Consider the following 16009-nt stretch of genomic DNA (forward strand, 5'->3'; position numbering starts at 1 on the left):
CTGACCTAACAGCTTCCTGTCTCATGTGCAGGGGAGCTGGGACACTAGGACACTAGCTGAGTCTGTTAACCCCTCACAGACCTGCAGCTTCAACAAGCAAAGGAGGTTTTCCTCTGAGCAGCATTGGCTGCAATTAAAATCTCTTTGGGGGCACAAGAGTACACCAGGGGTGGACTGCCACATGTGTGTGTGTGTGTGTGTGTATATATGTGTGTGTATATATATATATATATATATATATATATATATATACATACATTGTACAGAGAAGACTTATGCAAGAAGTAAGATTCCAGATGTAGTAGAACTACAAGTTCCAGCATGCTCTGCCAGAGTCACGCCTATTTTGGTTGGCTAGTCACCAAATAATGTATCTGATGATCAATCTCCTGTTTCTCCTCTGCCTGTTGTCCGCAGCGTTCCATTCAGAGTGAAGATTAGGAAACAAAATCTGGAAGAAGAGAAAAAAGAGGTGAAAGAACTGAACACATGGAAACCGGCTCAGAGATCGTTTCTCTTTGATCCAGCTGGGAATGGGAAAAGACAACCAGATTTCGGCACGCCAGCAAATCTGTAGTTTCATTGTATGACCATTACACAGATTATTGTTTTTATTTTACTCTCCCAATATGATTAGAATCTGCATTTATTATTCAATAAGTAAAATTTTATTTTTTATATATATATAGACATTCATTGTAAAGACAATCGTGTTGCTAAATTTATTATTTCACAGGTCCAAAGGTTGGAGCCATTTTTTGAACATGTCAAAATTCTCCATTTTCCGAGACGTCTCATATTACTCCATTTTCATTGGCTATTGGCAAAGTTAGATTAAAGATGCAAATCTATCAAATCTTCAAGAGAGATAAAGTGAAGATGTTGCCCATAGCAACAACATACCCTCCAACCTGACCCATTACAGTATATCAGGCACAAAATGCTCTGTTCATGGACTTCAATAGGCAAAAGCAGGGGGGGGCTTCTGGTTGCCTGGAAACCCCCCTCCTCTTGGCAAGTGCTTTCCATTATGACAACGATAGCACTGTATATAATCTGATCAATAGAGCTGCCACCACATCATGCAGTGTAAGGGACAGAGCAGAGCTGCTGCACATGCCCAGTGTACCAGCTTCTTCTACCACATTTACTGTATGTGTGGATCTGAGCCCTCATACATTGCAATGGACCAGAGAGCAGCTGGCAGGAGAAAGAGACAGGAGCCTTACCATGAAGTGGGAGATTGTAAGCTTAGAACGTGCAGTAATGGTGCTATAATGATTGTGTATTTATTTATTATGATGTGTTTTAACATCTCCTGAAGGTCCCCATACACGTTGCGATATGCAGCGCGCAATGCGACGTGTTATCGTGTGGATCGCATCACATTGAATCGCAGGAGTGCATTTTGCATGCGATTTGCGTGCGATGCGATGCGATCTGCAGGCAGTATAAAAAGTGTGTGCAGCACATACTTTTTTTACTGTACGATGCGATGCCCGCAGGAGCGCGCATCGCATTGCGTCGCATTGCACGCTACGTATGGGGACCTTGACCACTTATCTCATTTAAATGTTTAAAACAGCCTGTACTATAGACCATCTGTACTCTTAAATATTAATACTGTATTCCATACAGTATTCAGTGAGTAAAAAGACAAATTTTTAGGGCTGTTACCACTCCCCCAGACTCCGGTACTCAGGGCCGGTGCTAGGGTGTCCGGCGCCCTCCTGCAAACCATACATTTTTCGCCCTTTCACATTGCCATTGCAACAAGCTGCAACCCGATTGTGGGAGTGTATGCAACATGCGATCCTATGGAGGATCTCGGGTGCATGTACATGTATGCATACACCATCTCAAAATGTTGCAGGCACTAAAGGTGCCCATACACGCTGCGAGAATCGCATACGTTATGGGCTAGATTGCATCGCTCGCACGGCATGCATGCAATGTGTGTGCAATGCGATCCGAAAGCAGTACAAAAAGTATGTGCAGCACTCGCGACTGAGGGGGAAAGGAGGGGAGAGAAAAAGGAGATGGTAGAAGAGGGTAAGAGATAGAGGGGGCGGAGTGTTGAGGACTGGCAGTGGCACTGGCACAGCACACTGAGAAGAGGGAAGGAAGGGGAGGCGGCGCTGCTGCCTGTTCGTCATTTGATTGACAGCTGACAGGCGCAGGGAGCAATGGGTAGGGGCGGATCCGGACATGACATGTCATCCAGGCATTCACAGACAGCGCTACATGCCTCAGTGCAAGTGTCCGTGAGGAAGAGGGGGCAGGTCGCAGGAGGAGGACAGTGTGTGCGTGGTGCAGGGAGCTGCTCAGCCTCTCCATACTGCCGCCTGCTGTCAGACAGCAGCTGCAAACGGTGTGCAGGAGGCAGTGACAGTGGGGCTGAGGCAGCTTTAGCAGAGCAGGGAGGGAGACAGCGCCTTTTCAGCATGGCGCCTCCCTGCTTTGCAGGAGCTGCTGAGTGGGTAGCGCCGGCCCTGCCGGTACTTACTCCTATGCCCTGCGGAGTGGGAGATTTTGGATTACATTTGGAAACCCCATCTAAAAATCCTGCGTTTGCCACTGACTTCCGTGTCATTGGCAATTGTAGAGGTGGGGCTGCAGCACAGGCCAACATTCAAATATAAGAACCGCACCAACTGCCACCATAACTGCTGCCAAACATCGGCATCCCAGATTTAATGGATCTGGTTACGCCCCTGATACATACTATTGATTTTTTACAATGTCACGTAACAGTGACATTGTAAAATATTTGAAACCAGCATAAAATCTGTTTTGCGCCTGTATGTTCCTGGTGTGTCTTCCTCTGTACGCAACTAAAATTTGTAGCTCATAAATTAGGTCATTATACTGGAGCTTAGTTAAGCCCTCGCGTCCCATCTGCACGATATACCGGCTCTTCAGGGCATTTTTGTTTCATAAACTTACAGTATAAGTATTTTCTCTTTATTTTCTGACTTTTGCAGAGGAACTACCTGAGGTTATCTAAACTTTTTCTAAAAAGGAATAATTACTTTTGAAATAAATCCATTGCAAGGAAATGTTTTCCAGGATGAAGTCAGAATATCCATAATTTCCCTTATTGTAAGTGGTGGCGACGGAGTTAAGTGATTTTAATGCAGATTGCTAGCAACATTTATATGCCATATTGCTGCCTTAAGGGCGGAAAACATTTCCCTTTCCCTGTGTGAGATGAAGTAACATGAATTCAATATTCCTCTTGGTTTGCGGCTTTATTACAGGTGAGGCGAAGCTCTGCAAGCTGGCAGACACCAGGATTTAATGACGGCCATGAAAGCCGCTTGCTGTGGAATTACAGCGGAGTGTACTGAATCTTTTATTCTCTTATCACAAAGATGAGAAACCTTTGTTGTTACTTAAAGGTATATTTTATTGCATCTAAAGTAACTTCTTCCAATCATTGGCTGCCCTTGTATTAGACAAAGATAAGAAGAGGATTATCTTTAAGGGAAAACAAAGACATGGTTTAATATTAATATATGTCAGGGGGTTGTGTCTGGTAGAACTGAATTATATAAATATTTAGTTTTCTTTTAAATAAAATAAGTACGTAAACCTACTTGTATCAGATACTGTGCGCTTCACATTGTAATACTTGTAAACTATTTCCCTCAACTGGGGGAGATGTATAAAATTTTAGAGAGAGGTAAAGCAGGGCAATCGGCTATAGCAATCAATTCTCTTTTTTCTACATATTACTAGATAAATGTATTTCATGTATTTGCTATGGGCACCATCTTCACTTTAATTCTGTGTAAAGTTTGAGATGTATCCCCCCCATAGGTTGGCCAATAGATATTGATCAGAGTATTATACATGGCCAGTGGCCAGTGATCTTCATCCCCACTGCCTGGAAGAAGATCTCCTCAATATCTTACGAGATTGTAAATAGTAGTCCAGTAGAGGGGTATGACCCATTGGGTTGATACATGAAATAGGTCAACATGCCTAATGTTGACAGGTCAACATGAGTTTTTCACTTTTTTGATTGTCGACATGCTCGACAGTGCAGTTGTGTTCTGCAGGATCCGGCCACAACGCTGTGTGTGATGCCACACAGCCTCATTCTGGCAAAGTGGGTTCTGCTGAACAGGTCTGGCTTGGCCATTATGTGTGGCCCTCGCCTAAAGAGCCCATTGCAGTGCCATAACAGGGCTTTACAGTTCCCTGTCCTGACCACGCCTCTGGAGCGCATGACATCATGCTGTGGGGGTGGGACTTCTGGCAAAAACAGCATTTCCGGGCGCTGTAGCAGAGACACACAATGCTAGCCAGTTGTGAGGACTGTGGTGTGGTGACTGTGGCGATGCATTCCCCCAATAAGCTTGTTATGGCCACCAGATGCGGTGGGTAGCTGGAGATTCGATTGGATCTACCTCAAGGTGAAATGCGAATAAAAGCCCTTAGTCTGCTATTGGTTAATGTCTTCTAATGTATTGCATTTCACAACTTGGTGCATATGCATTAAGCAGCCAATCATTAAGCATCCCGCCATATCTCTCTCTCTTCCCCTGTACAGATGGAGTGTCTGCCAGCCAGCCTGAGGAATCGCCAGATCTCCTGAGCTGGAGCAGGCTGGCGGACAGGAGCTCCAACTGACGGGGACGTGCGAGCGTCTCACACGTTCGTGCGTTCCCATCAGCACGGCGGCGGGAAGCAGATTTCCTGCCTGTCTCCGCTTCAGGGAGAAGGGCAGGGTTAGTGCGGGCTGCAGGGGGCTGCAGGCAGTGATGTCGTAGCAGCTGGGAGCCGGCAAAGGGCGATGGCGGGCTCCGACAGAATGAGGCATGCGAGCATCTCATGCGTGCCCCCTTCTGTCCGGTGGCGGAACACAGCAGTTGGCGATGCTGTCGCCAAGTGCAGCTCAATTGAGAGCATCTGTATCCTTCTACTCCTGTTCTTTCCATTCTCTTGCTCTCTTTACCCTCCTTGTCTTCACTTTCTCTTTACCTACACTTAGGGGCATCAGAATGTTTTTGGGTCGGGGGAACAAGATATTATTTTGGACCCTCTAAGTCGCTCCCCTGCATGGGGCCCTGGGCACAGGTAAGTAGTACCTGCACCCCTGCTGCTTAGAAATATATTTTCTATTTGCAAAATCTTATAACAACGTATCACATTTGATGCAGAACTATGACAAACTCACATTCATTAGCCAAACATGCAATAAAATACTATCACTTTTGAGTTGACATAATTTAATAGAGATTAAAGTTAATTGCAGGATTTAGCCAGACATCATCCATAGCCGTGGAATCTAGTTATTTGTATCGGCACCATCTGCTCCGTGTGAATCATTGTCTGGGTAACACGCTGGGAAGAAGAGACTGTGATACGGCGCATGGGGCTCGGCTAATGAGAGTTATATAGCTGAGATGAAACTATGGGGTTCTCACGCCGATTGTAACCCGAAGACGCACCCGCCACCCGGATCCCTTTGCTACGCTCGCAAACAACTGCACAAAGTAGAAATCATTCAATGGTTTCGTGTACTGACCTCATGTGACATCATTCGCTCGCTCCGAACAGGCAGGGGAACGCCTGCTGGTCCACTGTTCTTTGTGGCCACGCCTATGAAACTTTGGTTTTCCACCCTGGAATGCCCCCTGGCTGCCAATCAATGTGCGAAGCCCCGGTGAGTGAAAATCTCGGTGAAGGTGTTTTGCTGCGGGGGTTTGCACACATTAGCACCTAATGAGCAAACCCCCCCCATCGGAGATGGGACCGAATTGATGTCATGTGAAGATGAAACACTAGTCATAATCCAGGGATTTAGCCGTTCCTTGCCTCTCCGTGTGTTAAATGGCATATTGGAAGCTTACGATTCTCCTCAAACTATTTACTTTTTTTTTCTTCGTGTTACTGAACTTTGCCATTTTGGATTTTACATGCCCTCTACGATGACATTGGGCATTGGCCTTGGCAGACGACATTGATGGCATTTCATGTTCTATGTCATCATTACTAGTGGCAGCAGCTTCAGCACTAGGAGGAAGTGGTTCTTATTCTTTCACTAGTTTATCCTCCAAATTTTGGTTCTCTATAATCTTTAAAGGCAGTATCACTGGACTGTACTCATGCAGCACTATCCCTGGACTGGAACTGCAGCAGTATCACTGGACTGGACTATACAGGACTATCACTGGACTGGACTATACAGGACTATCACTGGACTGGACTATACAGCACTATCACTGGACTGGACTTTAAGCACTATCACTGGACTGGACTTTTAGTACTATCACTGGACTGGACTATACAGCACTATCACTGGACTGGACTATACAGCACTATCACTGGACTGGACTATACAGCACTATCACTGGACTGAACTATACAGCACTATCACTGGACTGGACTATAGAGCACTATCACTGGACTGGACTATAGAGCAGTATCACTGGACTGGACTATACAATACAGAACTATCACTGGACTGGACTATACAGCACTATCACTGGACTGGACTATACAGCACTATCACTGGACTGGACTATACAGCACTATCACTGGACTGGACCTATGCAGCACTATCACTGGACTGGACTATACAGCACTATCACTGGACTGGACTATACAGCACTATCACTGGACTGGACTTTTAGTACTATCACTGGACTGGACCGGACTATAAGCCCTATCATTGGCCGGGCAGAACAGCAGGCAGGCAGGCACTTTTATTGGGTCCTGTGTGTGTGGGGAGGGGGCACCAATATTTATCTTGCCTCCGGGCAACTGGGACAAACTTTTGCCACTGTAACAGGTTACACCGGACCCAGACACCCAGATGGGGAGGAGGAGAAGCTGGGATGCCTGTTTCACTTACAGCTCTCTCTGCCCTCCTATCTCTCCTCTGGTGTCAGCAGCTCATTAAACCTGATTCTTCTGTGTCCTGCTCACATTCGGACTCCCTGGTTCTGCTGCTCCATAAGAGGGAAAGCTAGTGACGAACAGTGCTCATCGTGTATGGATGAAGACTGACTATATCACTTGCATCACATGACTCATTTTGAAACTGTTTTTTTGGTTGGAATAAGGGTAAAACACATGATAATGAGAAGCAGCTCATATATTTTAATTTATTTACTTACATTTCTTAGGTATTATTAGAAAAATAGAAATTGAAAGTTGTAGGTTTGGATCCTGTAAAAGTTCCTTCACCTGACACTTTGTGATTTTGAGCCTGGTTCAGACCTGTTCCTTAGGCTGCGTATACTCGCAAACAGGTAAGCACAGAAGGTTGCGCATATACTGTACACCATTGAAAACAGGACCGTATTCGGACCCATACCAACAGGTCTGAATAGGCCCCTTTATTCCGTAGTCACTGCTTGTATGGTGTTTTACAGAATATCTGAAGATCTTGCAGGATAGCGACCTGTACCAATGTAATTTTCATTCGATGCAATTAGGAAATTTCAGATTTTTTTAATGAAAATGAAAAGGGACACACACAAAATGGCTGCCCCCATACAGAAGACCTGCCGCCTCCTCTAGCATCCTTAAAAACGGTCTGCTGTATGGGGGCAGCCATTTTGTGAGTGTCCCTTTTCATCAACAGGAGGAGCCAGGAGAGCCGCCCGGGAAGGGACCGCAGACAGACAAGACCAGCGGCAGATGCAGGAGGGGGAAGGCGCAGGGGGAGGGGGGTTAACTCTACTTGGGGGGGAGGTCGGAGAACGGAGCGCTGCCAACATTTTTTGGCAGGGAGGGAGCAAAAATAATAGTCCACTGGTCTGGAGTGCGGAATACATTGCATTAATGGAGTGCGCGACATACACGCTATCTATATTTTATACCGAAGCAGCTGTATCCGTAATCTCGATAACAAGCGTAATGAATTAGTTTGTCCAATCAGCCAAATTAAGATACTGAGCAGTACCAATTAAACAAACAATACTTACTCATGGAATAATTAAATGCTGAATTATTAATCCAGTATCTCGGGAATTAAACAATTTATTTGATTTTGTTAATTTGGGATAAATATTACATTTTAGATACCAATTCCACTGGGATGGGACTAGATGGGATTCCTACACAGTACAATGCTGTATATTGCAGATAACACTAACTACTGGAGCTACTTTGTGGCTTGCAATGTTATTACAATTTTAGTATATTAACCTGTAGAAATGTGATCTCGGTTAGGACCAGATGCATCAAGTGATAAAGTGGAGAGTGATAAATAACTAGCCAATCAGCTCCTTCCTGACAGTTTTCAAACCCAGCCTGTAACATGACAGGTAGGAGCTGATTGGCTGGCTGTTTGTCACTCTCCATTTTATCACTTTTTGAAGCATGAAACATCTGGCCCTTAATGGGTGAATAAACATATAACCATAGTTGCCTACCCTCCTGCATCTGCAGGAGACTCCCTGAAATAGCAGCAATCTCCCTCATTAGTCTAGCAATCTCCCTCATGTCACCTAGCCCACATTACACTGTTACATCATAGTTACCTCCCCTCCTGCATTCTGCAGGAGACTCCCTGATATAGTGGCAATCTCCCCCTCTTCCTCATCAGTCTAGCAATCTCCCTCATGTCACCTAGCCCACATTACACTGTTACATCATAATTACCTCCCCATCTGCATTATGCAGGAGACCCTAAAATAGCAGCAATCTCCCTCTCTCCCTCATCAGTCTAGAAATATCCCTCATGTACCTAGCCCACATTACCCTGTTAAATCATAGTTACCTCCCCTCCTGGAGACTCCCTGAAATAGCAGCAATCTCCCTCTCTCCCTCATTAGTCTAGCAATCTCCCTGATGTCACCTAGCCCACATTACACTGTTACATCATAGTTACCTCCCCTCCTGCATTCTGCAGGACACTCCCTGACAGCAGCAATCTCCCTCTCTCCCTCATTAGTCTAGCAATCTCCCTCATTTCACCTAGCCCACATTACACTGTTACATTTTTGGGGAAAAAAGGAATGAGAGATAGATACATTTACATTGAATCCACAGCACCATTTCCCAGCACTTTACCAAGTATAGTATCTCTTACTAACTGCTTTGGGGCTCATCTACATTTGAATATAAGTAATTTAAAAAAATTCCTCTCAGATGTAGCAGTACACACCCACGCTTCTAGGTGCCACGTTCACAATCTCTTTTTACAATCTCTCCATATATGGAACTAGACACGCCCTTTGGGTGGAGCATGACACGCCCCCTCAATGGGGCTTTGTGCAAAATTCTATTACCAACTATAATCTCCCTGAAACTCATTTTCAAAAGTAGGTAAGTATGCATATAACCCAAATTACCCTATAGAACTTAGTATACCTGTATGCAATTTTTGCCTCTAAAAAAAGGCAACCGTACTCTCCTAAATTTACAAGTTGATAAAAGACATATGGCCCCCCAGTAAGAATCTACTTCTTATTTATTAAGTACCTTCTAGAAGATAGATAAAATATGATTGGTTGCCCATAGCAAACCCCACTGACATAACCGGGACACTGCATGGCACCTACAGTATTAATGTTAGGAGAAGGGGACCCCTGCCGGACCCTAACTGCGTTGCCTCAGACAGGAGTCGGCAGCTGTGTGCAGAGCTAGGCTTCGCCTGGGCCCGTCTCGGCTGGGGAGCGAGTTAGGCCCGCTCCGCTCCGCTACAGGCAGGTCTTAAGGGTGGACAACACCTGCTGCCGAGGCCAGGAGAGCGCAAGGGGATAACCTAACTAACCCTGAGATGGCAAGGGACCCTAATCCCACTGAGAACAATGGCTCAACTACGGGCGTAACAATACGCAAAGGTGTACCATAAATCCAAAGCAAGTGTAACAATACACAAAGGTGTCTCAGTATAACCAAAAGCACAGTAAAGGAGGTTTGGGGGAATACCCCACTTATCTGTGCGCAGCAGGACAGGTCAGCTGGAACCAAGGAGGGACAGGAGACTGCACACCGACACCGGAATGGCTGGATACTGGATACAGACACTGGGAACAAACTGGAAGCTGCTCATGGACACAAGGACGGGCTGGATACTGGATGCGGACTCAGGAACAAGCTGGAAGCTGCACACGGACACACAGATGGGCTAGATACTGGATGCGGACACTTGGAACAAACTGGAAGCTGCACATGGACACACAGATGGGCTAGATACTGGACACGGACTCAGGAACAGGATGGGAGCACAGGAACACTTCTAGCAAAGACTGAAGCTATAACCGGCAGGAAGTAATAGATGAGGAAGGTTTATATAGTGAACACCAGGAAGTGATCAACACACATAGCCTGCAGGTGAGCATAGCAAGCTAGCAGTTGATGAGAACACCTGAGCCCTAATCACACACCCACACAGACAGAGTGAGCTGCAATGGCCCAGGCTGACCACCGGAGGTCACCAACGAGCAAATACCAACACAGACAGGAAAATACACAGGGAGCCAACACACAGGGGAATGCGTGAATCTGCGCATAACACCGATCCGCTGGAGGCGGATCGTAACAGTATCCCCCCCTAAAAAAGGTGGACTCCGGACACCTTAGTAGGATACGACAAAGACAGAACAGAGCTAATGTCTCCGACGAGACTTCTTCTTCTTCTTCTTTGGTAAATTGGTACAGGAAGCCGTCCCTGGTTTACAATAGGCTTCTTCGAAGACCATAGGGCCTTTATATACCGGATAACCATCAATCTCCGAATCAGAATCTGATACCGACTCAAGCCTAGACCTCAGTACTCTAGAAGCTAACATTTCAGGGATATCTCTGTTAGACGGAGTCAAGAAAGCACACCCCGCGGTAATAGCTAAGGGCTGGGCTTTCCACGCTGAATGACATGAGTTGTTCACGGGGGTAACATCACCAACGATCTCACTTGAGGTTGTGGCTATAGGGACCCCCCTTGAGGATATGGCCTTATGAGCAGATCTTTTGGCTGAATCTCCCAAATCCGAAGAAGGTTCTGCCGGCCAGGAGGTCGGCCCAGAGACATCTGAATCAACCTTATTGGGGCCAAATCTTTCTAATACAGCATCCTTAAATGCTGAGAAGTTCTTTAACAAGGGATCCTCAGACTGAACCAATTTGGACGCCCATCTGAAAGGCACACCTCTGAAGGAATATATTAGATATAACACCAAATTGTCAGGAGTGATGCCTGAAAACGGTCTGGACTCCATGATGATGACATAATGTTCTAATAATGCAACAAATTGGGCTAAGTCCCCATCAAAGACTATAGAGGTAGAAATATTATCCAAGACATCAGACATTTCACTCTCTGTTACCTGACTGGACTGCATATCTGGGACTATGGCCTGTGGGGCTGAGACTTTAAAGTCTGATGGTCCTTCTCGTGTGGCAGCACTAAGATGAGTCTCTGGCTGAACAATACAGTGATGCATTTCTGACTGGGCAGCACAATGGTGAATCTCCGGCTGAGCAGCACTAGGGTGAAACTCTGGCTGCGCAACACTGTGAAGTGCTTCTAAGTGAGCAGCACGAGAATGAGTCTCTGGCTGATCCGCACCATGGAGAAACTCTGGCTGTGCAGTGCTACGAAATACTTCGGAATGAGCGGCACGATAGTGAGACTCTGGCTGAACAGCACAAGGTAAACCAACAGCTGTTCTCTCGAAGCCACCGGCAAGGCTGGAACTTAGCTGAGAAGCAGGACAATCAGGATTCCTCTGAGAGATGGGGCAGACAGAGTCCCCTTCTGGGGCAACAGAACAGACAGAGTCCCCTTCTGGGGTAACAGGACAGACAAAGTCCCCTTCTGGGGCAACAGGACAGACAGAGTCCTCTTCTGGGGCGACAAGACAGACAGAGTCCCCTTTTGGGGCGACACAGGCTTGAACCCCCTCTGGGGCGACACAGGCTTGAACCCCCTCTGGGGCGACACAGGCTTGAACCCCTTCTTGGGCGACACAGGCTTGAACCCATTCTGGGGCGACACAGGCTTGAACCCATTCTGGGGCGACACAGGCTTGAACCCCCTCTGGGGCGACACAGGCTTGAACCCCCTCTGGGGCGACACAGGCTTGAACCCCCTCTGGGGCGACACAGGCTTGAACCCCCTCTGGGGCGACACAGGCTTGAACCCCCTCTGGGGCGACACAGGCTTGAACCCCCTCTGGGGCGACACAGGCTTGAACCCCCTCTGGGGCGACACAGGCTTGAACCCCCTCTGGGGCGACACAGGCTTGAACCCCCTCTGGGGCGACACAGGCTTGAACCCCTTCTGGGGCGACACAGGCTTGAACCCCCTCTGGGGCGACACAGGCTTGAACCCCCTCTGGGGCGACACAGGCTTGAACCCCTTCTGGGGCTGCGCACTTCGGGACCCCACTCGGGGCTGCGCACTTCGGGACCCCACTCGGGGCTGCGCACTTCGGGACCCCACTCGGGGCTGCGCACTTCGGGACCCCACTCGGGGCTGCGGCCTCCGGGCCCCCACTCGGGGCTGCGGCCTCCGGGCCCCCACTCGGGGCTGCGGCCTCGACACAGGCCTGACCCCCCTTTGGGGCTGCATCGGCCTGAACCCCTTCTGGGGCGACACCGGCATCAGGACGGCTCTGCGGGCCCCCGGCATCAGACCGGCACGGCGGGCCCCCGGCATCAGGCTCGCTCGGCGGGCCCCCGGCATCTGACTCGCTCGGCGGGCCTCCGGCAACAGACCGGCACTGCGGGCCCCCGGCATCAGGCTCGCTCGGCGGGCCCCCGGCACCTGGCTCGCTCGGCGGGCCCCCGGCATCAGACTGGCACGGCGGGCCCCCGGCACATGACTCAACCACCTGGGCTTTCCCTTCAAGGGTTTGCAACTCTGACTCCCTGGTCATTAAAACATCAGCACTGGGACCAGTAGAAAAAGGCAGAGTGCTTTTACTGGGAGACTCGGCAGAGAGCTCCTCTGCCACAGTGGAGACAGGCTTAGATCTGACAACCTGCTCAGACCTGGCCAGAGGAGATACCCTGTCGGCACCACCGGAATTACGCAAGCCACACGTCTGCAAGAAGTGGCCAGAATCTCCACAGTATAAGCATAGATTAAGGTTTCTACGCCGCTGACGCTCCTCTAACGGAAGCTTCGGCCGTAGATAACTTCTATGCTTTACCTGACCCTCTGGGTCTGAGGACTTGCTGCCTAATACTTCCTTAGGCAGGGCCTCATTAGGGGTTGAACGAACCCCAGTGACCTCTGGGAGGACCAGAAAAATATCAGTGATGAGTCTTTGCAGCTGCAGAAGAGACTGCTGCAAAATCTCCCACTGTCCAGGTTTTACGGCATTGAATGCCAAATTTAGAGCCGCTAATGATTCTTGCATGGCCTGCATGATATGGCCATGCAAGTTTATACACCAGCAAGAAAAAACTGACACAAGAATAAACTGACACGGGCAAAAAACTGACACGGGCAAAAACTGACACGGGCAAAAACTGACACGGGCAAGAAACTGACACGGGCAAGAAACTGACACGGGCAAGAAACTGACACGGGCAAGAAACTGACACGGGCAAAAAACTGACACGGGCAAAAAACTGACACGGGCAAAAAACTGACACGGGTAAAAAACTGACACGAGCATAAAACTGACACGGACAAAAAAACTGACACAGGCAAAAAACTGACACGGCTGGAAATCTCTGGACTGAGAGGGCAGAACCCAGCTCCAGAGTGCTGTATGGCCGGTTATAATGTTAGGAGAAGGGGACCCCTGCCGGACCCTAACTCCGTTGCCTCAGACAGGAGTCGGCAGCTGTGTGCAGAGCTAGGCTTCGCCTGGGCCCGTCTCGGCTGGGTAACGAGTTAGGCCCGCTCCGCTCCGCTACAGGCAGGTCTTAAGGGTGGACAACACCTGCTGCCGAGGCCAGGAGAGCGCAAGGGGATAACCTAACTAACCCTGAGATGGCAAGGGACCCTAATCCCACTGAGAACAATGGCTCAACTACGGGCGTAACAATACGCAAAGGTGTACCATAAATCCAAAGCAAGTGTAACAATACACAAAGGTGTCTCAGTATAACCAAAAGCACAGTAAAGGAGGTTTGGGGGAATACCCCACTTATCTGTGCGCAGCAGGACAGGTCAGCTGGAACCAAGGAGGGACAGGAGACTGCACACCGACACCGGAATGGCTGGATACTGGATACAGACACTGGGAACAAACTGGAAGCTGCTCATGGACACAAGGACGGGCTGGATACTGGATGCGGACTCAGGAACAAGCTGGAAGCTGCACACGGACACACAGATGGGCTAGATACTGGATGCGGACACTTGGAACAAACTGGAAGCTGCACATGGACACACAGATGGGCTAGATACTGGACACGGACTCAGGAACAGGATGGGAGCACAGGAACACTTCTAGCAAAGACTGAAGCTATAACCGGCAGGAAGTAATAGATGAGGAAGGTTTATATAGTGAACACCAGGAAGTGATCAACACACATAGCCTGCAGGTGAGCATAGCAAGCTAGCAGTTGATGAGAACACCTGAGCCCTAATCACACACCCACACAGACAGAGTGAGCTGCAATGGCCCAGGCTGACCACCGGAGGTCACCAACGAGCAAATACCAACACAGACAGGAAAATACACAGGGAGCCAACACACAGGGGAATGCGTGAATCTGCGCATAACACCGATCCGCTGGAGGCGGATCGTAACAATTAATGAGAATAGACTTATATCCATTAGATATTAATTCTTAATGAATTGAGGGTTACATTCTCATAAAGGTTAGTTCAGTCCGCAAAACAGATGTCTATAGTGGGACATCTCCAAATTAAAGGTCTATAAAGTAAAAATGATGTTTGCTGTTGGGTAAAGTAATAACAATTTTGTGTTTTCTCACCAACAACCAACACCAATAACATGAAAGCAGTTAGTTGCAGAAAGTTGTAGGTAAGAAATAAATCTGACCACAAAAGTCAGGCAGAGAAAACTAAAACATTTAAAAAACTCACAATACTGTATTAAGCCACGCCCTCTCAGTGAGGAAGATCTGATAGCTCCTCCCCTTGTACTGTTTGCAGTATTACTGGCCACAGTTATCCCACCTCTAAACTTGCATCAATAAGCGCATAAAAATGCTCGCAAGTGCACAACGAAAGTAAGGAAAACACCACCCAGCACTTTTTGTATACTCCCCTTTTATACGGCCCGTTTTACACCCATTTTCGCAGTAATCTGAGGCCGCGCCCAGAGAGACACCCACAACACTGCCTGCGGCAGACGGGACGCGGGACTGTCTCCAGAAAACGGTCCCGAGAATACATGCGCATGAACAAGTCAACCAGAATTATCTCCTTGGTGTATAGCATAATATAAAGATATTTATAAGTTATACTGTACATACAGTATCTTCTTTGTGTCATTCTATCATTTTATTCTCTAGTATATGGGAGTATAACAGGTGAGGCTCAGCCTCCACTGACTGTACATCATACTGGTGTCCATCTCACACCGGGATACAGTCAGGCGGTATTTCATGCCCTACCATCCACTATGGCGTGCCGGGAGAATACAATAGTGTGCAATGGGCAACGAGGAAACATGTCAGAAGCATGGCGAGCGAACGTGGTACACAGACAGTATCCATGTCCACTATGTCGACATTTGGGTAAAAAAAAAAAAAATGAAAATCTCAGGTTGATATTTTGTCTGTCAACCTTACCATTGTGGACCTAATGCTTGTCGACCTTCAGTGGAAGACCCAATGACCCTTGCCCAGCACACCTCCCACACCAGGGGCACCTGGAACAGCAGCACTGTCCCCTAGACAGACGCCTGCTGTTCATGCATCTGCACCACAACAACACGTGTTTCACCTTCCTAGCAGGAGAAAGACAATAACCCAGGTTACGATACATAAATAATGAAAGTAATAAAACCGTAGGTAGGGTTGTCGCGGGCGAGCAGTAGCTTTGTGTCTAGCGATGGCCTGACCCCTAAATCTGCCCCTCAAATCATGACACATACAAACTACAGTAGAATCC

The 16009-nt window shown here is 47.9% G+C and overlaps 1 protein-coding gene across 1 annotated transcript in view; it reads left to right on the forward strand.

The window, feature by feature from the left end:
- The window catches only part of SPATS1 (spermatogenesis associated serine rich 1), a 35489-nt gene extending 34912 nt beyond the window's left edge, over positions 1-577 (forward strand). Inside the window, exon 7 of the mRNA XM_083175039.1 lies at positions 418-577. Coding sequence (XP_083031165.1) covers positions 418-577 — 160 coding nt within the window. The remainder of the gene's footprint in view (positions 1-417) is intronic.
- The last annotated feature ends 15432 nt before the right edge of the window (positions 578-16009 follow it).

Source organism: Crinia signifera, chromosome 3 (genome assembly GCF_055691185.1).
Source record: "Crinia signifera chromosome 3, ASM5569118v1, whole genome shotgun sequence".
NCBI lineage: Eukaryota > Metazoa > Chordata > Amphibia > Anura > Myobatrachidae > Crinia > Crinia signifera.